The sequence below is a fragment of the Amphiprion ocellaris genome, chromosome 6 (assembly GCF_022539595.1).
Source record: "Amphiprion ocellaris isolate individual 3 ecotype Okinawa chromosome 6, ASM2253959v1, whole genome shotgun sequence".
Lineage (NCBI taxonomy): Eukaryota > Metazoa > Chordata > Actinopteri > Pomacentridae > Amphiprion > Amphiprion ocellaris.
The window spans coordinates 21,749,812-21,775,474 of record NC_072771.1 but is presented as its reverse complement, the minus strand read 5'-3'; the positions used below and the strand labels follow the sequence as shown (position 1 = coordinate 21,775,474).

The following is a 25,663-nucleotide window of genomic DNA, read 5'->3' as shown; positions in this document are numbered from 1 at the left end:
CCACAGATATTCAAGAAGCTCACTGCCCTCTTGCCTGATAAGACAAAACTACACTGAAGCGCAGCCCACCATCTTGCTATTCAAAGCAGAGCTGTAAACATGCACCCAGATTCACCATTGTGATGCGCCATTGCACAGCCAATTAGAGCCCAGATCTATCCCTGTGATTGAGACATGTGATCAGCTTCCCTGCAAGGAAACAGTCTTGTCCAGGCCAAGATCCATGTGAAGCAGCTGTACCCTCCGATGAATCACGTAAGAGCCGACATCAAATGGTATCACAATTCAAGTGGGAGTGAGGAGTGAAAAAAAGCACATACGCGCATATCGAGATTGATGTGTTTTTATTAAGATCTTTGCTGTGTTGCATTGCCTTTTAGTAATCTTACATCATTATGAAAGCAAGTTCAAGAGCGTGATCCACTCGGTGTTACTGTATCAGCCAGCTTTGTTGGTCTCCGGGCTCCTTTGCGACACTGTGGCTGCTCTGCTGACGTTCATCGATGGTGACTGCGTGTGTTTTTACAGCAGTGACTTGTAGCCGGAGCTCTGATGGAGGGTGGTGATGCTTAGGATGCCAGGTACATTCCATTTAAGCCACACGCACAAAAAAAGTTCATACAGACACAATAACCACAAGCATTATTTGCTGTGTCATTGTAATAGTGGGTGCCACTTACCTTAACCAGCTTCCAGAGGAGGACTGCCAATAGCTCCCCCCTTTTTTTTCCCTTCTAAAGACACAGGTGGTAGCATTCTGTGGAATGGCATGTTAGAAAATCAGAGAAAATAGTGGGTGGAGGGGAAAGAAAAGGAGGGGGGTTGAGTGATTGTGCTGGGAGAGGAGAGAAGGGAGGGAGAGTTTGAGATTAGGCAGGGTGGGGCAGCGGAGAGGAAGGGTAAAGGGAGCAAGATTGGGGATAGAAGGCGAGGAGAGGGAGGGCAGAGGAAGAATTGAAAAGATGGAAAAATGTGGGGATATTGCAGCAGAGCGGATGGTGTGAGGGAGGCAGAGTGAGAAATGTTGCCGGAAATGCTAGAGCCAGCAGCGTGTGTAAAAAAAACCACACTGCAACATTTCTCATCCTTGACATCACTGACAGGCTTTCCAAACACACACACTGTGCTTTCAAAGTGCAGGGTTGTAATATCCAAATCTTTACCACAGCTTCTCCTCTCAGATCACACTCTTTTGTTTTCATTCCTTCTGTAAACAAGGCAGATGTCAGGGATATTAAATTTAACCAGTGTTGTAATTCTTAATTTGAAGGGTGTGTGCTTTAAGATTCCCACAGCAAATACTATAAAACATGTCTGCGTGTAATGAGAACATTCTCTGACTCAAAGTCGTAGAAGAGACACACTGAGAGGAGTAAAAGGGTGAGGAATGACGGATATGAGGAGAAGGGAGGAGGAGGACAGAAGATTGTTGTGGAATGTTTGCAGTTCTGGCCAGAACTCGACCATCTCATTTGTCAGGGCTTGACCCCAACTCTGGTGTCAAAGGTCAAAGGGAAAATCTAAGGGAAACTGGCTGGACTATCACCCACACAGACACGAGTCAACATACAAACATGTGTGAGAGTGTCTCTCCTTCAGCTTGCTCTCACACATAACTCAAGCTCATGCGCGCTACATCTGTATATATCATCATTAATATCCCTCCTAGTCTTATTTGTTTTATTAATACTGAGTGTTATGTTGACCTCTAGTTATGAAAAGATCAGCTGCCAGTTTCCCAAAAAGCATTCTAAGGCATTTTTCCAAAACAAATCATTGAAAAAGAATTTGAGGATGCTTGGATTCCTTTCTGAGCAGGAACGCTTGGATTGTGCTTGATAAACACACACTCCAGTAATGTACATAATGAGAAAGAACAAAACCTGAACTGAGCGGTGGAGTTCAAAGAAGGCAGCTTCTTAAGATCAACTCTGAGAGTGGCAATTAATTTACCTTTTATGTTATATTTACCACACGTGACTTTATATACCTGCCAAGTCATCACTATACTCATAGTTAGCAGTGGTATCGCTGTCACTGTCCTATCATCAAACGGCGCTCGTCATAAATCACATCTCGTCCACGTGTCAGTCCTTGCACCACACCGACATGTCCCACTGTGTTTCCAGGCCGCCATGTAGCTCTCTGCCTGCCAGGAGACAAACAACACAAACTCGGTTACACAGGACAAGGTTAGCTCCACTGAATCACTCGCCCAAACTCTCTGCTTCAAGTTTCAAATTAAAGGCAGGATAAAGCAGGCCGTGACAATGTGGGTGGCCCGCTTTGGTGGCAACACTGGACACCTGTGAGTCACATGGCATTAAGACAATGGCTGACAGCAGCCACACCTTGGACACTGAAAATGATGCAGTGGCGTTTTTATTAATCCCTCTACAAACAATGAGTAGTATGACCTTATTTAATATGACAGTTCTCTCGTCACACTCCTGCAACACCCCCCATAAGGAAACAAATTGTTCATTTTTGTTGTTTAAAATTCAGCCTCCCTCCTTTTTTTCTGCTGTAAAAACAGACAGGTAGCGCAGTGGCTGATATTCTTGGCTTTGAGATGCATCTTAAATCGTACACCTTTGTCATTCTTTGGCCGGAGACATCAAACAGGTGCTATGAATAATTTATCTTAAGAGTTTCACATTGATAAGGTCACAATCTGCCAGGTCTGGACACTAAACACAGGCCATCTTCACACCTTCACTTCACTGTCTTTTTACACACATGTGCCCTCACACACACGCAAACAATAGACACACTCCTTTCAAATGAAAATACACAAAAATCTCAAGAGGCTTTTGCCTGTGTGTGGGTGTGTGTGACAATAAGATATCTTGTTTTAAATATTATTTGTGATATTTCTTTCAATCAGAAATGTATTATATGTTGAAAATTAGGCATGTATATTTTACAGTTTGCTGCACTGACTGATGTGTGCTTTATTTTGGTATTATAATAGGTAATATTTCACAGGTATTAAAGGGGAAACAAATCAAAACAAAACTTTGGTTGAAGCTTCAAGTCCATATTTGTTAATTTACAGCGCAAAATATTCTCAAGGTTGCGAACATTTCTTTGACTCCAACTGCCTCTGAGAGTTAGTGAGGAAGTTATTTTCTGTTTCCTCTTTACTTTTGTAAACTAGACTGCAGCAGTGCGCTCAGTCATTCTCAGCTCCGGCATGTTGATGGTTCAGCTACACTACATTTCTAATTAAGCTCCTGCTGTGTGTTGGTTTTGGGGGGAAAAAAATGGGGGGAGGAAAAAAAAAAGTGCAGTGCTAATATCATGCCACTCACTTATAACCTAAAGATAAACAAGTGAAAAAGTTCAACCAAAAAGGTGGCAAACTAACAATCAATGCAGGGCTTCGTCACCAGCAGTGTCTAAATCAATACAGCCACAAGAGAAATAATTAGTTTCTATCTCACCATCAGTTTCATGTTTAGTTTGATGTGAATTTATTCATCATAAATATTCATATAAATGTGGATCAACTCTCTTCAGGTGGCTCCTACATCCACTCCACTGCTATGACAGTGACAGGACATTATGAACGGTGCGCTGCGTTTTTTAAAACCCCTCTGAAATCACCCAGAAAAACACTCCTCCACCGTGTTGACCCCCTTCCTTCCTCCCCTTTCTCCTCCCTCCCCTGTCTCTCTCGTCTTGTTCGCTCTCCCCCCCGAAATAATCGCAATACTTCTTCAAAACGGTTTTGCACTCTTCTGTGTCGGAGGGTAATCTCGCTCTTCTGTCGCTGAGCTATATTTCTACGGTGTGTTGTCGGATAATGTGAGGATGGGATGAAAGGTAATCTGCGTGCAGAATTCCTAAAGCTCCCTTATCCTTGTTGAATTTCTCAAGAATTCCACCTTTGGCCCCCGGTTTTCCTGAAATAAATTACCTTAAGGGCGAGATGCCTTCACGCACCCCCGTTTAGGTCCGAGTATTTTTTTTTTTTCCTTTTTTGAGTTGCCCTCTTTAAACGCAGTCAAACAGGTATTAAGTCGTGTTTTAATTCACTTTATTCCTTAAGGCTGCATCGCTCACTGGATATTTGACAGACAGACCGGAAAAATGTGTTGTGTTGATCGTTTCTGACTGCAAAGCTGCACTGAATTGACGCGGTCATTTTAAAGACTATTGACAGTCATAAAATATCGAATCTCATGTCAGTTAATTTCCTCTTAGTTTACTCTGTGCGCCTCAGCTGCTGATTGATACTCGCAAGGCTTCCTTTCACACTGGATCTCTAAGAAGTACACACGCTGTTGAAAATCTGTTTCCCCTCATCCAGCTCCTGGTACTTAAAGTTTGGTTTTTTGGTGTACTACAAAATTACAGTGTTTGCACTGTGGAACCACGAGGGTTTCAGTGCTAATGGATTTATAATCTCCGTCTCTGGGACCATCCAAAGTAATTAGCACATAGGCTCTAAAGAAATGATGGTTAGTGAGCAATAAAGCCATTGCCCATAGCATAAACTGACAGTCCCTCTAACTTAACTCCAACCTCAAGCCTAATTGGGAAAGTCGTTGCAGTTATTGTCCTCAATTATAGTCTGGGATACAAAAACCCTGGAAAGAGACTTTCAATCATCACGTGCAGAACTGAAGGAGCACAAATCTCTGGAGACGTGAGTCCATATAAAAAATAATGAGAAAAATAGACAATATTTACATGCAAACTAGAAGGATTCACACTGCAGGATAATGTCATTTTGCAGTCAAACTAAAGCCCTTGTAGGACTAAAAGATAACTCTACAAGTCATCCATAATGTAATAAAGTAACAGGGTTATTATAATACGCTTAAAGTCACATTTGTCCAAATACACAGATTGCAGTTTGAATTTAAGCTTCCTCTGTATTGTGGAGATACTTTTTTGTAGCTTCAAGTGATAATTAATAAACATTCTATTTTGTTAATTCTTGTTGCCTTGTTAAATGTTTAGGTCTTAAATGCTATAAGTCTGAGGGATATTTCCACTATTTCTCACGGATGGCCTTTCCATTAAGAGCAATTAGATTATGCCTATTGAAAGTTGCTGATCCATAGAAGGGGAAAAAAAAGCAATCGGATAAAAGGTGATTTCAAGTGACCTTCTCGTCCCTTTCACACCAATCTGAGCCTCCAGAATAATTTGGGGATCAGATTTGGACAAAAAAAAAAGCAAGAGAGAATCCCCTCACCCCCCACCCAGCCCCCTACCCTTCATCCCCCCTCCTCCCCTTTTCAACACACAAACCCACTCAAAGCAACAAAACCGCCAATTCAAACAAGAATGACTTAGATTTTTTGTTTTTTTAAAATTAAGATTTTAAAAAACAAAGTCAACACTTTGTAAGTAGGTTGTATGTGTTTTTGCAATTACTGGCTATTAATATGTTAAGAAACTGTATTGTAGCTTCTGGGTTCCCAGTTAAAGGTCAAAATAGCAAAAGGTGGTTCATTCAGGTCAAAGGCCTTAATGTCATTTTACATTAGACGTTTCCACAAAGCACACGCTGTGGCTGTTTACGTGAAAATGCCAAATAGGTTGGAAGCACATTTCCAAACACAAATTATGCTCAAAATATATTATTGAAAGATAAACAGGAGACTAACACGTGTGTTACCTTAATTGTCAAATGTGAAAGACATTGGTCTGATATTATTGATCTTCTATGCTGGGTCAGTTAATTCTGTAAAATATACAATCAGTATCTTCGCCAGCAGGTGAACCCGTGTCATGGCACTATCAGCAGTTTACCCACAAAATCAGCATTATCTTGAATGAAAACTTCTGTGACAGATTTTTTCCATGCTGTTCAGACACACAGTGTAAAGTTATTTGCTGCTGCATCTTTTGCTGGATTTGACTATTCATCTGTGTCCATTCTTCACAGAGCAGTCAGGAGCAACACTGGAGATGTGTGGCTACGCCTGGTTTCCCCGCATTAAGGTGTCCATCAACTTAAATCGTTTCAGTTGTTTAATTATTTCAATTTTGCAGTCAGGTGTTAAAGTCGCAGGGATCAGCTGCATGTGGCCCTTTAGCCCCGCGCCCAGAAACACAACACTCCTGTGTACACAGGAGGCATTTGGAACAGAGGCCCCTGGAGAAGGGAATCAGCCTCGAAGCCAATGCAACGTCTTATTGACTATATTCTGTGGTTATAACCCTGATGTGATTACACACAATCAATAATAAACAGACCCTCCACCATTTATAAATCTCTACATCCGTTTGCATCGTTTTAAACGCTCTAAAATGCGCTCTTGTGGTGATCTGCTGTTTTATTAGGGGGCCTTGCACTTATGACCTCAGTGTTTTCCCAACTGATTGTTGCTGCTTGTTGGTTTCAGCCGTACTTTTAAAGAAAAGCTGCATTTCGTAAGTCTTATAAAGTGAATGTGTGTACAGAGGGCATCAGTTATTGATCACACATTTGGCAAAACTGCAGTGTGCTTCCCGCTCTTATAAATGTTTAAACAAGAAGGTCCTTTGACAAAACTATCCTACAAGGGGAAATTTAAGCAGTTGTACAAAATCTATTTGTGGTTTATTCAATTTAGTTTAAAATGGAAAAAAGTCAGAATCATCGTCTGTATTCTACTAATTATCTGTTGCAAAGCAAACCATCACGGCTCCTTTATGGTGCGCAAATGCATCCATCACCAGAATGACATGTTTAATAATGTGATTATGTAATTCTTTGCATGTTTTCTTTGAGTTCATATTTTATAGAGACAGGCATATTTTTCTGTGCAAATTATAGAAGTAGAAAAGTTGAAGAATGGGACAGGGAAAATTAATTTTCAATGGCTTGCGTAAAATTATTAATTAGCGTGAACTTTATTTGGCCATGGGAGGATTAAGTGAAATGTTATTATGTGAGGTTATTTTTACAAAGCTCCTCGACGTGCGCTTTGTCCTGGAAGAAGTTAACCTGGCCTAGATTGCACGTCATTTATTTTATATCACTTTTCATTACAGTCCCTCCACATCAATAATGCTGCTTTGATAAATCACCTTGCATGTCATGTAACATTTCCTCACTGCAACCTTTTCTCACGCATTATGCGTTCTTGACTTTGCCTTGAATTTTATTTTTGTCGCGAATCTATAATATCAGGCTGCACTGGCTAAACTGGTACTTGGATAAAAGAGTGTAAAAGATGGGAAACGTCTGGTCTCCTTGATCAGCCTTTTAATCTGGTGACACTATCGCTGAGACAAACAGACTGCTATCGATCTTTTCATTATGTGTTCAACCAACAAATAGCCTCGCAGGTGAGGTGCGCGGGACGTGCAAAAAACAAAGTGGCTCCCATGTCCAGCGGTGCTCCAAGCAGCCCGTAATAACATTACTGCTATCTGATGTACAAATCTGCAGGGAGCGCTTGGAAAAAGAAGGGAACGAGCCTCGACAATCGGCGATAATGTGGAGAAAAGAAAGCGACTGTCCACTAGTTTAAAAGTTGTGACTCTGACACGACCCGTGTCCTGTGCGCGCTTTGAAGTAAACGGTCATGTGGCGTGACAGAGAATTTAACCTTGCATTAAGAGCCATGTGCAGCGTAGGAGAAGTGCAGAAATAAATGTTGTACTTGCCTCATCGACGGCGGGTTTTATCCAGGCAGAAAGCTGCTCCTCTACTGCAAACCGCAGTCGTCAGTGCTTCTTCTTTTAATGCCCTGCCGTCCACTTTCTCCTTTTTCTCTCGGCGTTTCCCCAGATTTCTATTAGAGCCTCTACCCTGCTCCTATTCGCTGTCCCTCTCACTCTCACTCTCCTCTCCTCTTCTCCTGCGGAGCCTCTTTTTTTCCCAATCTGTGGAGTTAAATCTTAATGATACACTTACAGAAAAAAATCTTTGTCCGATTTAATCTTATTGGTTTCACCTTTTCAAAGAGCTGGAGACATGGCCGGGGAGTTTCAGTGGAGTGTCCGAGACAGGGACGGGAGAGAGAGCTCTCTTGTTGAATACTTAAAAAACAACCCATCCCTCCTATGCGTTTTCAAAGGCGCACTTGCATATTAACGCTCCATTATACCTGCTAATATCTATGTTTGCTTAAAGATCTGTACACAAACACTTTGTTTATTTTATTTAACTATAATTGCATGTATTATGGACAGTTACTCCTTTCCAACGTGGATATTACCATGTTTTTGGAGATGATTTACGCACAGCATTTTGGGTTTAAGGTCCCTCTAAATCTCGTGCGATCAAAATGTTAGTCTACTTTTTAGACTATTTTATTTTATTCTGACATAACTCACATTTGTTGATGGTTTTTGAAAGTTTTTCTGTCCGTTTTGCAACTTTTGCATAAAAGTAACTGTACATTTCTGAAACCCAAAAAAGACGAAGGACAGCAATGCTTAAAATCTGCCCTTATTTTATTTTTAAAACCATTTTTAGGTTTTAAAAATGCATGTTTGATGACTTGGACATCCATTAATATGAGGCTGTAATTGTACAATGTACGCTAGATGGCAGCGCGATCCAGACATTTTTGAGTTAGAGAGGTAAGCCTGCAGAAACCCTGGTACAAAAAAGCCGGAATCCCCATGCAAATTCCCAGTAACTTCACATGATTTTGAATTACTGTCATTATTAAGACATAATGTGACACCAGCTCAGTGATTGTGGAGACTATAGGACCTTGGTAATTATTGAATATTGCTTATTCCTCCGTCTAATTTTAGAGATTTTCGGCCGCTGGCAAGGCATCCCGTTTGTACAACATACTGTCTTTTATGCATCATTCTTCCCAGTGACATTTTCCTCCTTTTATAAACTGGTTTAAACTAAATTCCAAGTTTTAATCAGCGAGATTTGTGCCGATTACTGGCGACGATGTACCGCAATGCGCATGCCAAGGACAAAACAACGTGTATAAATATAAATCCACTTCAAGCCAACAATGACATCCGTTCATTTTATAATAAAGATAACAGTCCGAGGCAAACCATTTTGAAACTTTGGGGAATTTCGGAAACAGAATCCCCCTTTCACCGCTGCGCACAGTTTTTTGGTTTATTTGTCGTGCGTAAAAGCTTTGTCCCCCCTTGCCTTTACCCCGCTTTTTTTTTTTTTTTTTTTTTTGCTATTCTATCCAGGGTTTCTTCCTCTTTTTGGTGACAATAGACGGCCCATACTAATCAGGTTTCAAAGTAAATAGCAGCGCGGGGCGAGCTCAATGTAAATTGTGCCTGTCAGAGCCCCCCAGCCCCTCCAGCCGTAGATGGCAACACTGTAAAAAATATCCATCCTCAGACATCAGCCGGCTCAGCGTTGAGTCTGGAGATCTTGGGTTTTCTATAACGGCAGGATGAATATTCCATCTCGAAGCGAGATGCGTCTACGTGTTTCCAACCCCAGTCGATCCACCTCTGTACATTTTATAACACCGACTGTTAATTTTTAGCGGAATCTCCCTGCGCGCTCCGCTTTATTTCACGATACAGACTCCCTTAAAAAAAAATCTACAGATGACTCGGAGCGAGTCGGGAAACAAGTGGAAATCTGTAAAGTGCACTTGATTTTCTACACTTTATTTTCCGAATAAGATGACATTAACATTTGAACACGAGACCCAGTGACTTATTGGGATGGACATTTTTTGCAGTGAGTGAACGGAGGGGGACTCTAACCAATGGAGAGAAAGAGAGGGCTTGGCTATAACCTTAGCCTCCCATTTTCTCTCTCCCTATCCCCCCCTCTCCTCCTCTCCTCCTCCTCCTCCTCTATGCAGGGCTCTGGCCAGTCAGTCGCCTTTGATTATCAGTCTCCAGCAGCCCCTCTCTTGGCTCCTTGACATGAGCACCATATAAGGCGCAGCGATCTCCATAGAAACGTGTCAGTTTCAATAGTAGTGTCAAAGTTCACTATATACAGACATTCGCGCAGATCCCCCGTTTCGGAAACATTGCTCTGCTGGTCCTCCCGTTTAAGCGCATTCATTTTTTGGGTCTCTCCTTCTTCTTGCATATTCTATTAGTTGTTGGTGTTTTTCCTCTTCTTTTTTTATCTTTTCTCTTCGTATCTCCATTCCTCCTGCTGGAGAGAGGTGAAACTATACATGGGCACTTCATTCGGCGACGCGGTCTTCTTTCGCTGCTGGGCGAGATGATGAGCTTTATTTAAGAATATAGATGTAAAAATCCAGCTCTTCAGTTTTTTCCTCCCCTCCTATACGGCGAAGACGGGAGCGTAAAGGAGCAAGGGGAAGAGAAGAGAAAGGAATTTATCTCCGCAGCACTTTGGATCGCGTGTCTTTCCAGCAAAAAGGTTTTTTTTTTTTACTCGTTCCTGCGTCCATGTGAATCGCTCCTGCCTTTTTCTTTGTGGCTATTTTATATCAAACTGCAATTTGTTACGTCTGGACTCGGGTTTTCCTACAAGATTAGGGATTCCTGAATGGCTGACTGCAATTTACCTTGGAACTGGCCTCCCGATACTTGCATATCCTGATCGGGTGCCTATTCAATCGCCCTCCTGTATTTTGAATGTATTGATCGCGTTGTACTCCCCTTCTTACCCCATATGAGATTGCGTGCTCCGATTTGACTTTGCACTGCCCGTCTTTTGAGATCTCATTTTTCTCCTCTCCGCTTCATAAACATCGGCGATCATTTCGCTTTATAGCACTTTCCGGGGCCGAGATATGGCAATGGTAGTTAGCGTCTGGCGAGATCCGCAGGAAGACGTGGCCGGAGGACCTCCGAGCGGCCCCAACCCAGCAGCGCAGCCGGCGAGGGAGCAGCAGCAAGCGGCGTCGGCGGCGCCGCACACTCCGCAGACCCCCAGCCAGCCGGGACCCCCGTCCACGCCGGGGACCGCCGGGGACAAGGGGAGTCAAAATTCTGGACAGAGTCAGCAGCATATTGAATGTGTGGTTTGCGGAGACAAATCGAGCGGCAAACACTACGGCCAGTTCACCTGCGAGGGATGCAAAAGTTTCTTCAAGAGGAGTGTACGGAGGAACTTAACATACTCATGTCGTGCCAACAGGAACTGTCCCATTGACCAGCACCACCGAAATCAGTGCCAATACTGCCGGCTGAAGAAGTGTTTAAAAGTGGGAATGCGGCGGGAAGGTGAATATATATTTTTAAAGCCCACTCATGATTACGCATCCTAGTAGCAGACGAGCAGGGCTGCCATGTTGCATTAAGGTCACAGGCTATATGGCTGGGCATACTGCAGTCTCCATCCATGTTTTTGAGGGATGTTTGCATGAATGCTTCGTCTTTCTGACTATGTGAGAGAGGGGCTAAAAGGCCAGTGCAGCCACAGCAGCTATGCTTGTGAATGCAGGTCGCCTGAACAAAGCGGCTCGTCTGGGCTGACCCTTTTATTTTGTTTTTCTCGCAGTCTAAACTGTAGTGCTCTCAAGCAAACGGCACAGGGTCCAGCAAGCCCATTTTACGGATAGGGTTTAGAGCAGAAGAGTGCTCGTCTGTATGTTTGTGTGTATACGTCTGTATGTCTGTGAGAGTGTGTGTGTGTGTGTGTGTGTGTGTGTGTGTGTGTGTGTGTGTGTGTGTGCTGTGTGTGTGTGTGTACAGTGTGTTGGGCTAATAGTGCCTTCTCTAACAGTCCCTTAAGTATGTGCAGCTTACTAATTTATAATTGTACAGTAGGATTTGTAAGCCGCGTGTGTGTGAATGTAAAACGAACACACTACAAACCCACGTCTCTCTCTGGCTCCTTATGCTGAGTAGACAGCTCAGACACACTGAATAATGTCGCTGAAGTTGTTCATGGCTCATTGTTTTTGTCTTGGTGCATTAGAGGCCGTATAACTTTCCTCTCTGTGTCAAGTGTTTGATTGCAATTTATGCAGACATCCCTCATTTTAAGTCTATTATTTGCAATACACACTGCAAGCCCATGTATAATACACAGTGGCTGACATTAATATTTTATTTTTAATATTAAACAGTAGGGGAAATCCTTTTATTCCCAGCTGACCTTTTGATTTGGGCAAAATGTGTAAATGTGATTGCATTTAGTAGTAATTATCAATCATATTTGTAACATCTTTGGCCACATTCAATAATTATTTAAATAAACAAAACCCCACATAAATATAATGTGAAAGTAGTGTGTAATTGCGCCTTGAAATGTCCTCAGTGGCAAATTAGTTCAGTGTACTTTTTGGGAGACAGAAAATGTGTATGTTTTGTGCGTAAAAGTGGATGTATTTTCATGTGCACACTGCCCTGCTGTATAGCCTGAATCCTTAAATATAAATAGGCTCCAAACAGTGTGAAGCTTGAGGGACACAGCACATCTGTTTTGATGAGATGCTCACGCTGTCGATAGAATGATTTGCTCTGAAATATTATAGTCTTACGATCAGATTACGGTGGTCAATATGTTTTGCAAAGCGTGATGGTTTTTTTAATTTCAGTGCATGCCGAGTTTTTTTTTTACTCAGAAGAAACATACTAGCTGTAGCGTGCTTTGACGGTTGCACTACTCACGAACAATGTTTATCAGTCCTGGATGCACATTTCCTCTTTTTCTCTTTCTTTTTGTCAGCGGTTCAGCGAGGACGAATGCCTCCAACCCAGCCCAACCCAGGCCAGTACGCGCTGACGAACGGGGACCCTCTGAATGGCCATTGCTATCTGTCCGGATACATCTCGTTATTGCTGCGGGCCGAACCTTACCCGACGTCCCGGTACGGGAGCCAGTGCATGCAGCCCAACAATATCATGGGCATCGAGAACATCTGCGAGCTGGCGGCTCGTTTGCTCTTCAGCGCCGTGGAGTGGGCGAGAAACATCCCTTTCTTTCCCGACCTGCAGATCACCGACCAGGTGTCCCTTCTCAGGCTGACGTGGAGCGAGTTGTTTGTGCTTAACGCGGCCCAGTGTTCCATGCCTCTGCATGTGGCCCCTCTGCTCGCCGCGGCGGGCCTCCACGCCTCCCCGATGTCCGCGGACCGCGTCGTGGCTTTCATGGATCACATCCGGATCTTCCAGGAGCAAGTGGAGAAGCTTAAGACCCTGCACGTAGACTCGGCAGAGTACAGCTGCCTCAAGGCGATCGTGCTTTTCACATCAGGTGGGTGTCCAACATGTCACACAGAAACACGTCTGTAATGAAATGAGGCCTAGTTCCAGTAATGTTACTGGGAGCGGGGTTCCCGGTGCGAAGAAGCGCTGTGGTATCAAGAATATGGCTGTCAGGTATAGGCTGGTCACAAATCTGACTTTACGAGATGTCTGTGTAGCCGATGAAACAGCTATTTTGTCAACAGCTTGCTGCATATCCACTTACATGCATTCCCATGTCAGTTGTAGCCGCAGCATAAGATCTGTAAACAAATCCAGATTGAGTGAACGCATCAAGTTTTTAAGTGTATCCCTCCGTCCTGTGCCCTTTAGATGGGAGATAATTAACAAACCCATACGTAAATATTTTACAATTGTTGAGTTTAAACTTTTTTTTTCTGAACAATGTCTGAGCCGAGACCGAGATTGTTCGCGTCCATAAATTTTGGAACAGGTGTCAAATAATCGAGCGTAAAGATGAAATAGTCTATCACTGGGTGATATATGACAGCTGATGCATTTATGAGTGTCGCTGCATGCTTTTATCCTTGTTTTTCGTGCACAAACATGTCTTAGGGGGCAGGAAATAATCCTTAGCAGACTGAGATCAAAAAAGCTGATGGAAGTTGACTCATATGTCAGTGCATCGCTTCTGTAGGACACAGAGCAGCACTGCTCTATAGATTGTTTGTTAATCTTCGCTGACCTATTAATTTTCTTAGTTGTTGAGGATAGTTTTTCTTGTCGCACAGCTTTGAAAAGTAATCGGCGTCATTTTTTAAAAAGTAACCTACATTGTTGATAGCTTAATTGATGGCTGACTGGGGCAGGGTCCTTAAGGTCCTTATTTACTCTCGGTGCGTAATTTAGATGCTATTTTGGAGTTAGTTGTGTGCGCTTGGTGCCATTAGGCCTTGTTATGTCAGAGGAGTCTGGTGATTATGGAGAGGAAAAGGAAAGTCTAAACTCACTCACAGGCCCTAAACTACTTGTGAACTTACCTCAAAGTTTTGACCTCATTATCTAATTTTTGGCCCATTACAAAATTCTGTAACATCCTGGTATATAATCTATAATTGGACAGGCTCGTGGTAAAATATTCAGTTTTATTGTGGTTTTCACTTTTGGTTAAATATAGAAATAATTGGTACTTTCAAAATCCCTAGAAAGCGGCATAAATACATTTTATCTAGTAGGAGGTGTACACTTGTCATCCAGTATATTTCAGTAATTGTTATTTATTATTAACTAAACTTTACAGGGAACTACAACTGTCCACCAATTTTACTTTTACTGTATTATATTATATTATATTATATTATATTATATTATATTATATTATATTATATTATATTATATTATATTATATTATATTATATTATAATTTCCTCACACTATATTACAATCTCCTATAGAGTGTGTATATTGTAATATTGAGCTGCGTATACCCAGGATTTAAATTATCCAAACTTCACAGCTCACCCAACTTGTAAGTAGGAACTCAGAGATTGTATTCTAAGCTGCTAAACCGCCCTCAGCATTCAGTTTTCCTCCTTTTGGTGAGTACATCACCACATAGGTTTTTCCTACAGTTAGAGGACTTTCTATTTGTTAATATTTTTAGTTTCAGAAGCCATAATAACTACTGTTCAGTTTGGGGGTTTTGGCAGCTCGGTTAATTCGACACGCCAAATTGTGACGGCAGACTGAGAGGTAAATATATGTTTTAACTCGAATAATGCGTATTTTGTCTCAGTTAACGTTTCCTTGGTAATGTGACAGCCTTATTTACTATTAGACTGCACATCCTGTAATGTAACCGTGCGCACTAGTTCACTGTATCTCTGTGCTGCACGGCGTCCTCAGTAATTCACCCCAGATTACCCGGAGAAACTCCATATACACATTAACATCCTCCATGTTTTCGAACAGATCATTTAGTTAGTCTGATAGGCTACAACTGGTGTCGGCAATAGAAAGCCATGTGGCACTTTGCCAAGATCAGCGTGGATTGTTTGCCTGCCTTTAATAACACCAGACTTGTCAGTATTTGATGCATAAATAATGGTGGCCAGGCTAAAGTATTTCACCACAGTTCAGGATCATTGTCTTACATTAACTCCTTGTCCACATGTGCACACTGGGCTGTGTGTGCGCGCGCCTTTGCAAACTTGCAGAAAATAGTCGTTTGCGAATCTGGAAGCTATCTGCTCTTATGCCTCCAGTCTATTGAGGTTGTGGGGTGCAGTGTTGCAGGCAGGCCTTATGGAGAGCTATGGGGTGTCTTACACCAGCTTTCTCTTGATGCATACATCCAACTGCAGCATATTTCGCGCAAAGCTTTGAACCTCCCTATATCGCTGCACTGCAAAATTCACCCCACGTATGGTGTGTATGTGTGTTTTTTACGAGAAATTTCTAAATGTAATTAATTTCAACCGTATTGATTGGTGTAGATTTTAAAGGGGACACTCAGCGTTAATCCAGAGGGATTTGCATACATGGGGCTCTGACCGGCCGCACTAAGGTCACAGTAAATCACCCCGAGATCCCAGCGTTGCCCCCGGGTTCAGAAGGTTATTGTGTCTGGCCATAGTGAGTTATAGCACTAAGAAATTAAGAATGGGCTTAAAAGCCTCTGTCCACTGCTTAATGCATAGTGCTTTAAAAAACTAAAGCTGTCTTTCTCGTGTAGTGTCTACAAAAGCAGAGCTCAGTGCAGAATGTTTTAAGGACAGCCCAGACTTCATGTGGGACCATATACGCCAGCGGTTACGCTGCTTGCGTTTACAGTAGTTTATAAGCAGTAGAACACGCATGCCTGGGTTGTGTGAGAGGCACATCTTTTTATAACTGACTAAAACATGTAAGACACTAACAAGCCTTCTATGCTTTTTGTCTGTCCTGAAGCGAGGCTGCACAAACCCACCAGTGAGCACCAAACACACTCCTCGCATGCGTTGGTGCACAGGCTCGTTTTCTGACATTTTCTGCCGCTTCTGTGTGACTATTGACTTCACCTCCTCTAATAAATGTGATTGCTTTCAGCGGCCTGTCCTATAGGCTCCATCGAAAAACAGGCCAGGAGTGGTCTATGGAGAGAAGAGCGGCGAAATCACTTAACAGCTTACTGCAGAGTAATTAGGTCACATTACATCCAGTGTAATTTCAGATTCATCAGTGCCGTTTATGTTTCCTTATACTTGAATCCCCAGAGTCCAGACATCAAGAGCATCGGCCTTTAGGCCCTATTGCCTACCTTCCACTGCCCCATCACTTCTCACCCCTGTTCGCCACCAGCACTGTTTTCCTGACATTTACCTCTATATTCTGGCTGATTGCTGTAAGGACAGGCTGCGATATCCTCCACTGAGTTGTGCATCCCCTACTCCAGCAGCAAGTCCCTTGTTTATTCTGTATGACAGTCCCACTCGGTCAGTGTGATGTAGCATGTTTGGGCAGCGTGTTTGTTCATTCCACATTGTCAATAACACGTAATGGCGGGTGCTGAATGATAACCAGGGCGCTTTTGCAGGACGCAAATTGGGTATGGCAAGGTGTGCACTTGCCAATGCTGAGCTCACTTGAGGCATAAAAAATAATGACCATGTGGCTTTGTATTCAAATTTTGTGCAGAGAATATCACCAAATCGAGCAGCAATACAAGCGGAGTTGTACACCTTTAAAAATAACCGTGGCAAAAACCAATGTGTGTGTTTAATGTCTCTGCTTCTCCTCAGCTGTGCGCTCCTCTGCATGCTTGGTGACCTGACATAGTTTGAAATATAATTCTAATAATATATTTTCAACCTACATTGTCTGACTTCCACCTAGAAATGTATAACATCAATAGTGGCACGTCAGATTTCAGTGGCTTTTCCACAACGTGCTGTATCTTAAGATTCAGAGAGACAAGAGCTCTAACCACAGTGTTTTTGGTGTGTGTTTCTCAGACGCTTGCGGCCTGTCGGACGCTGCTCACATCGAGAGCCTACAGGAGAAATCCCAGTGCGCCCTGGAGGAGTACGTGAGGAGCCAGTACCCGAACCAGCCCAGCCGCTTTGGGAAGCTCCTGCTGCGGCTGCCCTCTCTGCGCACCGTCTCCTCTTCGGTAATCGAGCAGCTGTTCTTCGTCCGCTTGGTAGGTAAAACTCCTATTGAAACCCTCATCAGGGATATGCTATTATCCGGGAGCAGCTTCAACTGGCCTTACATGTCCATCCAATGATCCTTATAAGAAAGTGGAAAAAAGAGAGGAAAAAAAGGACCAAAATTCAGCACCCCTCACCCCATCCTCCTTCAAGAAGACTATATATAGGACCTTTTCTGAGAAACTTGGAAGACATTACTTTTTTTCTGTCTTCTGGGACTGTGATGGAATACATAATGTACAGAAAAATATTGGAACTGGACTTTACACCTGTGTAAATCCACCCTCATCTTCAAGAACAATACTCTTCATTTTGTAAAATACTAGTCTTTATTTTCCTTTTTTGTAAAAAATACAAATAAAATGAAAAACATCATATGCGCAGTAAGAAAAAAGAATCAAGACTTAGCGGGAAAATAATGTTTCCAAGCAATTATAAGAATTGTCCTGTGTCTATGTACCTCTCTGTTTTGTATTTTTTCTGGTTCTAAACCAGGGTTTCTGTGATTCTATACTAATAATTTTTTGATATAACCTTTTGCTTCTTATAATGAGTGCGATATATGTTGTCGAAGCTATGTTCTCCAAGAATTAAAATTGAAGTGAGAATTTAAAAACAGAAAAATAAAGAAATTTAGACAAATAAGAAACAGTCTAATCGCTATGACAATATCACCACTGATGGTTGAACTTTTTCCCAATTGATACGATGGACCTGCAACAGCAGCAAACTGACCTCCAGGACATTTTTACTGACATTTTTACTCCAGGACGTCTGGGGCGCCTTTCCCCGGGCCATGAGTGCGTGTGGAGTCGATCATCAGTCAAAGAGGAGAGACATGAAAATCAAAAGCACTTTTAATATATCATTTCAAATACATTTTGTTTGTTTCGTCTTGAAAAATTTTCATTGTTTCTTGAATTTTATTGGTTGTTGCCTTCAATTTGCTTACTCCATGATGCAGCTTTTTGCAGAAGGGTCGGTTGATGAAGTTGTGTGATGGTGACTGTACTATTAAAAAAAGAAATAGGCAACGATGTCTCATTCTCAAGCATTTTCCTGGACGCAAATGTCAAGATATCTGGGGCTTATTTTAAACCATCTGTGGGAATCTGGTGTCTCTGAGGGCCCCTGGTTTTCTCTATGAAAAGTGCAAGTGAAGCCTACAGTTACTGAGGCAGAAACATATAATTCTGAATACACTGTTTGCCTCTATTCCAACCAGTGAAAACGAGGTGATACACGGGATTAAGTGTGGTAATCACACAATAGCTGCATACCTTACATCTGAACAGACCCACTGACATAACTGGCATTGCGGATACAAAAGCAGCAGAGACTATACGTGAGGAACCACAGCTCTCTGCCAGCCTGTGAGCGCATTAATGTTTAATATTTTTCCCAGACAGCAAGGGAAGCCTGCGCACCACACAGAAGCCACCTCTATCCTTCCTCCCGTGGCTTAATCAAGGTGATTCTCCACAAAACCAAACAATATTCCCCCCCTCTCTCTCTTTCCCTCCTTCGCTCTTAAAAAACTCTGCCTTGATAGTGCATGCCTCAATATTGATGTGGGCGTCATTTGGCAAAAGGGTTAGGCCCCGCTGCAAAGCTGCTGTGATATGCGTGATCAATCTGGAAAATGTATTTTACAGCATGTAAGCCAGTCGATAGGAACACCGAGTGTGATGCATTGTGTGGGAATAGAGAGGAGGGAGGGAGGGAGGGATAGAAAGAAAGAGAGAGAGAGAGAGAGGGGGATCGAGAGACTATGGAGCCAGTGCTGGGACAAATGAGAGGAGAAACGTGTTACGAGGAAGTCAAGTGTATGTGTGTGTCTATGTGAGGGGAAGAGAAAGACAGAGAAAGAGGTGGCCTTGGTTTGCCTGATACATTCAGAGTGTAATGAATACATCGATAAGTCCTCAATGTGTTAGATGGGTTACATAGAGTTTCTGTCCTTGCGTTGGTCTGTCTCCATACGTTGTGTTCTCTTCTGTTTTTTTGTCACCCTATACTCCACAAAATGACAAAGGAAGTCAGGTTCTGTACCTGGATCTACCCTCACTGGCGTAACTGCATTACACTCACACCCAGAGTGATAAAATGTGATAAATCGGAAGGCGTTATGAGGAAGAAAAATGGGGTTTTCGGTGTTACAATTATTAAATTTGCCTGTTGGTCTCCCCCCTTCTTCATCATCAGACGTGTTGCTTGTGTGCCATATTGCCCACATCTTCCTCTGCTGACTGGCAGTGATGAGGGACAGTAGAACAGGAGCTGAACTGCATGCAGCGCGTTGCCATGCCTGACTTTGATATTGCCTTTATTTGCTATCTACTTTATATGACTTTGGGGGGAGGGGAGAGCTATTTGTGCCAATGGTTCATTTGATTGTATTGCTTGAAAGCGTTTAAACGCGTCAGTATTAAAATTATAAATTGATTGGCGTTAATGCTGGAATGAGGTAGGTTGTGCTTTAGGTTGTCCTCAGATGCTCTCTCACAAGAACACATTTTTTTATTCTTATGACTGATGTGTGTTCCTGTATATTGTACCTATAGCTCCAAATCGACCTGTCTGTGGCACTGGGTCATACGCCTTGTTGTTAGGCTACTGTACAAATATAAATGTCATATTTCTTCAGTTTGGATCACTGTTTTATTTCCCCCTTTTCGTGGATATGATTCTCCCAGGTGAAAAGTGCACAATAATGAACTGAAGGGGCCTTTCCTTTCTGTTTTATACTGGAGGCAGAATACGCAGAATTTTGCAAAGAAATTTTTAAAAAATGACACAGATAACCTGCAAATATCTAAAACACAACCTTAAATACGTAGCCGGCAGCACTGAGTTATTTAACACGTTTGTCTTTAAATAGTGATTTTTTTAAAACATTTTTTTTTTTTAAATAATCCAGAGGATCGTCTCCTGGATGATGAGGAGGACTGTATGCGAGAACAAATGTTTATTTTTCAAAGAGAATGGCTATGGCTTCACCATACCCAACACAACAGTCCAGGTCGTTTTTGTTTTATGTAGCTCTGGACTAAATTGTTTGCTGGGTTATTAAACGCAGCTTTCAGCTGGTTGTCTCCACATAATGTATTCAAAATCCCTCTAGAGTAACTATCTTTTATCCTCTTGCTGAGAGCATTCTGTTATACAATTGTTACACTGCAGGCTATATAAAGCAATAGTTCAAAAACAGATGAAATAGTGGCATGTGTTCCTAATTAACGTTTCTGTATAGCCAATACAAGCAAAACACATGAGTACTCGAGGAAAAGTGATATTTTGTATTTAGGCTGTGGACCACTTTAGACTCTCTTCTCTTTGACAGAGGCTTAAATTAGTTTATTATGTAACACTTCAAATATTGAAATATTGTGCTTCAAATAACAGCTAAAATTTCTTTATTTTTCAATCAGGCGTTTATCATCCAATTTCTGATCGTGTGATGCGTTGGCAACATAATTATTAATTAAACAAAAGGAAAGAGGAAAGCACAGAGTGCACTGAGAGAAGTAAATGCACTGTCAGATTGGAGCATGACTGCGGTGGGTAAGGGAGATGGATATGTTGTACACTATAGGCTCCATTTGTGTCTCTGTAATTTCGGAAACTCCGGTTACCAAAGTGTTACTACGAAATGAGTTAAATAACCATTTACCTTTGTCTGGTTTCATTCATCAAACCACAAGTGGAGGACTCCTAACACGGGGGGCTATTTGTTTGCTTTACACAAGCAGCTGGGTGCGATTTCACGTTTGAGATATCTGTCTGAAAGCGAAACATTTATTATCCTAAGTTGTCAGCGAGCCTATTTCTCCAAAACCTTCAATGCAAACCAGTGGTTTTATGTAGCAGTGGAAATGTCCTATTGGCGTCACACGTCACTACATTTCACTTATAGTAGCCCGGTTTTCCCGGTCACATTTGACAAATACTGTTGTTTGAGACAATAACAATTTCCAAATAGCGGCTCCGTGTATGAATGGGGGCCCCTCTGAAGTATGACACGGCTTATTTCTCATATTGTCTTGTGCGTAAAGATGATGACAACACAGGACAACAAGTGCTTCGCCGTGTCTACCACGCACCTCATCTGCACGAGCTTGCAAAATGGCTGGGAACGCACAGTGAGGACAAATGTCCAAAATTAAATGGATTCCCGGGAGATGTTTTGTCATATCTCAGCAAACAGCCCGAGATTCTTGTTCTATTGACTGTACACAGTCAATGGAGAGAGGCGTATCGTGTGATTAGTGTGCTGTGCTGAGATCTGTCCGCGGACCACATAGGCAACCTTTAAGCCATGGATCAAATCCAGCCCTTCGGGGTATAAAATATGCCTGATTGTGAGAGTACCATAAGGGGACGCCTCCCTGCTCACGCGCGTGCACGCGTGCCTGTGTGCACACGCATGTTTGTCATGACTGTCATAATTGTGTGTGGAGGGCAATTGGTGGGATGTTTAGTGTATATTTATAAGGTATTTCTGTATGTATGTGCGCGGGCACGTTCCTCGCATGCCCGTGCGTAAAAGCGTGTATCCCCCGAACGTACGTACGCGTGTATGTGCGCGCTACTGGCCGAGGGAGAGAGGTGATTGTGAGAAAGCCCGGATCGCTGTGTAAGCGGATCCCTTTGTGTTGATTTAGGAAGACGTTTGCTGTATATAACGTTCAAGGCTGATAATATCATTGCCTGGCCAGATAAATAAAGCATTGGCCAAAACCATCGGGTCAGCTATCGATCCGCTTTTTCTCCCTGAGAGAGAGAGAGAGAGAGAGAGAGAGAGAGAGAGAGAGAGAGAGAGGGAGAAGAGAGGGGGGTGAGGGAGGGGAGGGGAGGGTGAGGGGGGTGGACAGGAGGAGGAGGGGAGGAGGGGGGTGGATTGAGAAAGAGAGGGAGAGAAAGGGAGAGAGACCTTACTCATTAGCATTCCACAGCCATGGACTAAACGCTGACAACTAACAGAGATATCCAGCTCTACACCACTGCATGCATTTTCCCCCCTTTGTCTTCTTCCCCCTGGCCCTTCATTTCCAGCGGACAGATCTCTCGTCACAGCCAACACATTTTTATTTATGCCCTCTCCACTCCTTTTGCACGAATGGACCCCTTGCACAAGAGAGAAAACCTTCTAGTAAAGCAGAGGAGAGAAAAAAAGAGGGGGGAGTGATGTTGTAAAAGCTGTGCAGAAGTGACAGCGCTAAGCACACTGGCTTTACTTGAGAGAGATACAATTGCGTGTGACTTGACAAAATAGAAGCGGGAGATGTTTTAAATTGCAACCTTAGCTGCCATTATTTAGATATTTTCTGATTTTTAAATAAAATCTACAGCCTGCTTGATTCATTATGAGAGGATAAATACTAATAGTTGTATTTACAGATCGATAGTAGAGGGATATTTTTCCGCTTAGATTTTGAGGTTGGGTTTAATTTAGTGCCACTTAATTTTACTTTTTTCACGTTTTTAAGGTTTGTAAACGGTTTTCAATTAAGGTCGTGCGACTTTTTCATAATGTGTAGAATAAAACTAACAGATAAACCCAATAACGCTACCAAAGCAAAAACAGTAAATTCAAAATTTGTGAAGCTTGAAAAGTTGTGTGCCATTTTTTTTAATATTACCGTTAAAATGATTTACAGTTTAGCAGAAGCTAAATGTACATTCTGACGAATGAATTAAAACTTTCAAGATTTCAGCGACTAATATAGAGGCTACTAATGACATCATTTGGACAAGCTCCTTTTTTCTCAGATGACTATATCTTAATATGCGCTCTGCTCTCGCCCAACAATGACAGCTGTTCATCTGATAGTAACTTCTTTCCAAGTTTTCTCCCCTCCCACCCCGGGGCCCCCGGTCTCTGTCTTGCTTTGTTGTTTTAAAATATGCATGTCTCTCCGGAATGCCAGTCACGGGTGCAAACTTTGTGTGTCCCAACCTCCCACATGATGAAATGATCCTTTTAAAGCGGGCTCAATATGTCTCAATCTGCACTCCTCTTCCCTTCTCTAAAGCTTCTGGGTTCGGGACTCAGCCCAGAAATATATTAATTAAAGCGCACTACTACGGACTTTTTTTTTTTTTTTTTTTTTTTTTTTAAAGCACTGAGGAAGAAGCGGTTGGATCAAGTCAAGCTCTGTCAACGACGGATGGATGAAGATTCATGGCAAGAAAAGGGAAAAAAGTAAGGCTCATTTTGACGCTCTCTCTCCTTCTGTCAGTTCATCTCTCTCTCTCTCTCTCTTCCCTCTCTCCCTGTGTGTGTGTGTGTGTGTGTGTGTGTGTGTGTGTGTGTGTGTGTGTGTGTGTGTGTGTGTGTGTGTGTCTTTTCTGCACAGTGTTCGTGTGTGTTCCTCGAAGTGAAACGGATAAAGCCAGGGGGAGTGAGTGAGAAAGAAAGAGAGAGAGAAGTGTGAGAGAAAAGGGGGAGGAGGGATATATATACGTAAAAAGTGAAAGAGGATGGACGTTTGTCTGTGTTTGTGTGGGTGTGTGCTTGTCATCACTAAGAAAAATTAATCAGCAAATGGGACTATAAAACTCCAACGTGCAACTTTTCTCACTGGTGCACTGTGTGTAGTATATGAACACTTGTTTGCATGAATGGTGCTGTTTACATACGTATGTGGAATAAACCACACTAGCAGGGGGATAAAGAGACCCGGATGGTAGGAAAGGAAATGCTTGAGTTTAAAAGGGGGGGAAAGCGTGAATCGGATGTAACAGAGCGTTTGCAGCTCAAGAGGAACTTCTAATTCCTTCTGTCAAGTTTGAGAGGATGTGTACATGTTTCTCAGCGGCACAGTGATGCCTTTTTAGAAAAAAAAAATACTAATGACTGACGCAGGCCCGCATGGTGGAATAATAAGCTGTTAAGTTAATGAAATTTAGGAGGAAAGTTGGAGTTGAAACCAGCCAACCTGTTGCTTCTGCTCCAAACATAACAGCAACCTAAATGCTGGGATAACATCCCATGAGCCCTGCAAGCATCTCATCCCATCATAATCCACCCCCTTCAAAAATGTAAACACACCAACACTGGGAGTCGTTGGAAAAGATCTGCACAAACAAATTGAATTTAATTACTGTGTTCATTTATTAAATTCAGATACGTTTTAATAGACATCCCAACAGTCTGATTATGTCAACATATGGGAGGCCACGCAGCAAGGCCCGGGCTTACATACCTGATAACGCCTGGGCTTTTCAGCAATATTTACGGCTTCTCTTTCTAATACACTCCAGATGGTGTGTGACTGTGCCACCGCAGCCAGCGAGCTCCTCAATTTTTACTCAGCAGCATTTTGTTGCAATTACATCAACGCCGAGGCAGAATTTACTGGTGACCCAATTTCAAATGCATTATATGCAACAAATAAAAATAATTTCAGAATTAGTTTTGTACAAAAATAAATAAATAAAATAAGAAAGTTTAGAAAAGCTCACCCCTGTGGCCTTTCTTACTTGCATGTGAAGTTTGCTTTTAAGTAAAAGAGAAAGAGAGAGAAAAAAAATCTCATTAAAGTATACTCCTCAAACAGTCCCCCCTCACTTCATGGTTTGATGGATTAATATGTTATAAAGACAAAACACACAGGCCGCATTCATGCCTGACCAATCTTGTTGTTGCCTGTGCGTTTTTTTTCCAGCCAGTCACTCAGGCAGAATAATGCGTGTAAAGATATAATCCACTGAGCCTATAGCCTCTGTAGTCCCTCGCTATATTATCTCCTGACAATAAATTGGCAAGCTTTTTAGCAGGTATCCAGCCTCTGCACTAAACACAGGCGAGTGTCATTTGCTAAGGATTTGGTTAATAGACTAATTCGGTTTATATATATTATGATATTAGGTTTAGTGTGGCACGATCAACGCCTGTGTGTCTGCTGTGGAATAATTCTAGTTTTTTTTCTCTCTTCTCCTGAGTCCGTTCATGCAGATACTCATAAACCTATTATCTGAATGTAGACTAACAGAGCACATTTGAAGTCATAAGCCAATGTGATTATTTTACATCTGTTTGGAACTACACTTGATTTATTTATTTATTTATTTATTTGTTGCTATGTGGACTAAGGCTGCTGCACAACTTTTACTAATGAATCTATCTATCTATCTATCTATCTATCTATCTATCTATCTATCTATCTATCTATCTATCTATCTATCTATCTATCTATCTATCTATCTATCTATCTATCTCGTGTTGAGTTATGGTTTGTTTCACTGTCAAACTCACATTATTGCTATCCGTGTTTACCTGGATTGCTCAGATGGCTGCTGTAGGTCTATTATGATTAACTGAAACGAAGCATTGAAGGATATTTTTCATCTATGCCACAGGGTACCGCTCCTGACAGTGTAAGGTTTCCCATTGACTCCCTTTAGTCTCCATGGTTGGATCTCTCTCCCTC

General features: G+C 42.2%; 1 protein-coding gene and 1 long non-coding RNA gene across 3 annotated transcripts; one reads left to right on the top strand and one right to left on the bottom strand.

The window, feature by feature from the left end:
- Nucleotides 1-327: 327 nt before the first annotated feature.
- LOC118471146 (uncharacterized) lies at nt 328-9,752 on the bottom strand. Of its 2 annotated transcripts, XR_008602014.1 has the most exons (3): nt 7,905-9,752; nt 7,611-7,819; nt 328-2,145 (listed from the first exon to the last, which is right to left on the bottom strand). It is a non-coding gene; the product is annotated as an uncharacterized LOC118471146 (long non-coding RNA). The 2 variants fall into 2 exon arrangements; XR_008602013.1 differs by having other exon boundaries at nt 7,611-9,752.
- Nucleotides 9,753-9,895: 143 nt separating this feature from the next.
- nr2f1a (nuclear receptor subfamily 2, group F, member 1a) lies at nt 9,896-18,262 on the top strand. The gene is made up of 3 exons (XM_023282344.3): nt 9,896-11,109; nt 12,560-13,087; nt 17,031-18,262. Exons 1-3 carry the CDS (start codon nt 10,677-10,679, stop codon nt 17,303-17,305), a joined length of 1,236 nt encoding a protein of 411 aa, XP_023138112.1. The 5' UTR covers nt 9,896-10,676; the 3' UTR covers nt 17,306-18,262.
- Nucleotides 18,263-25,663: the final 7,401 nt, after the last annotated feature.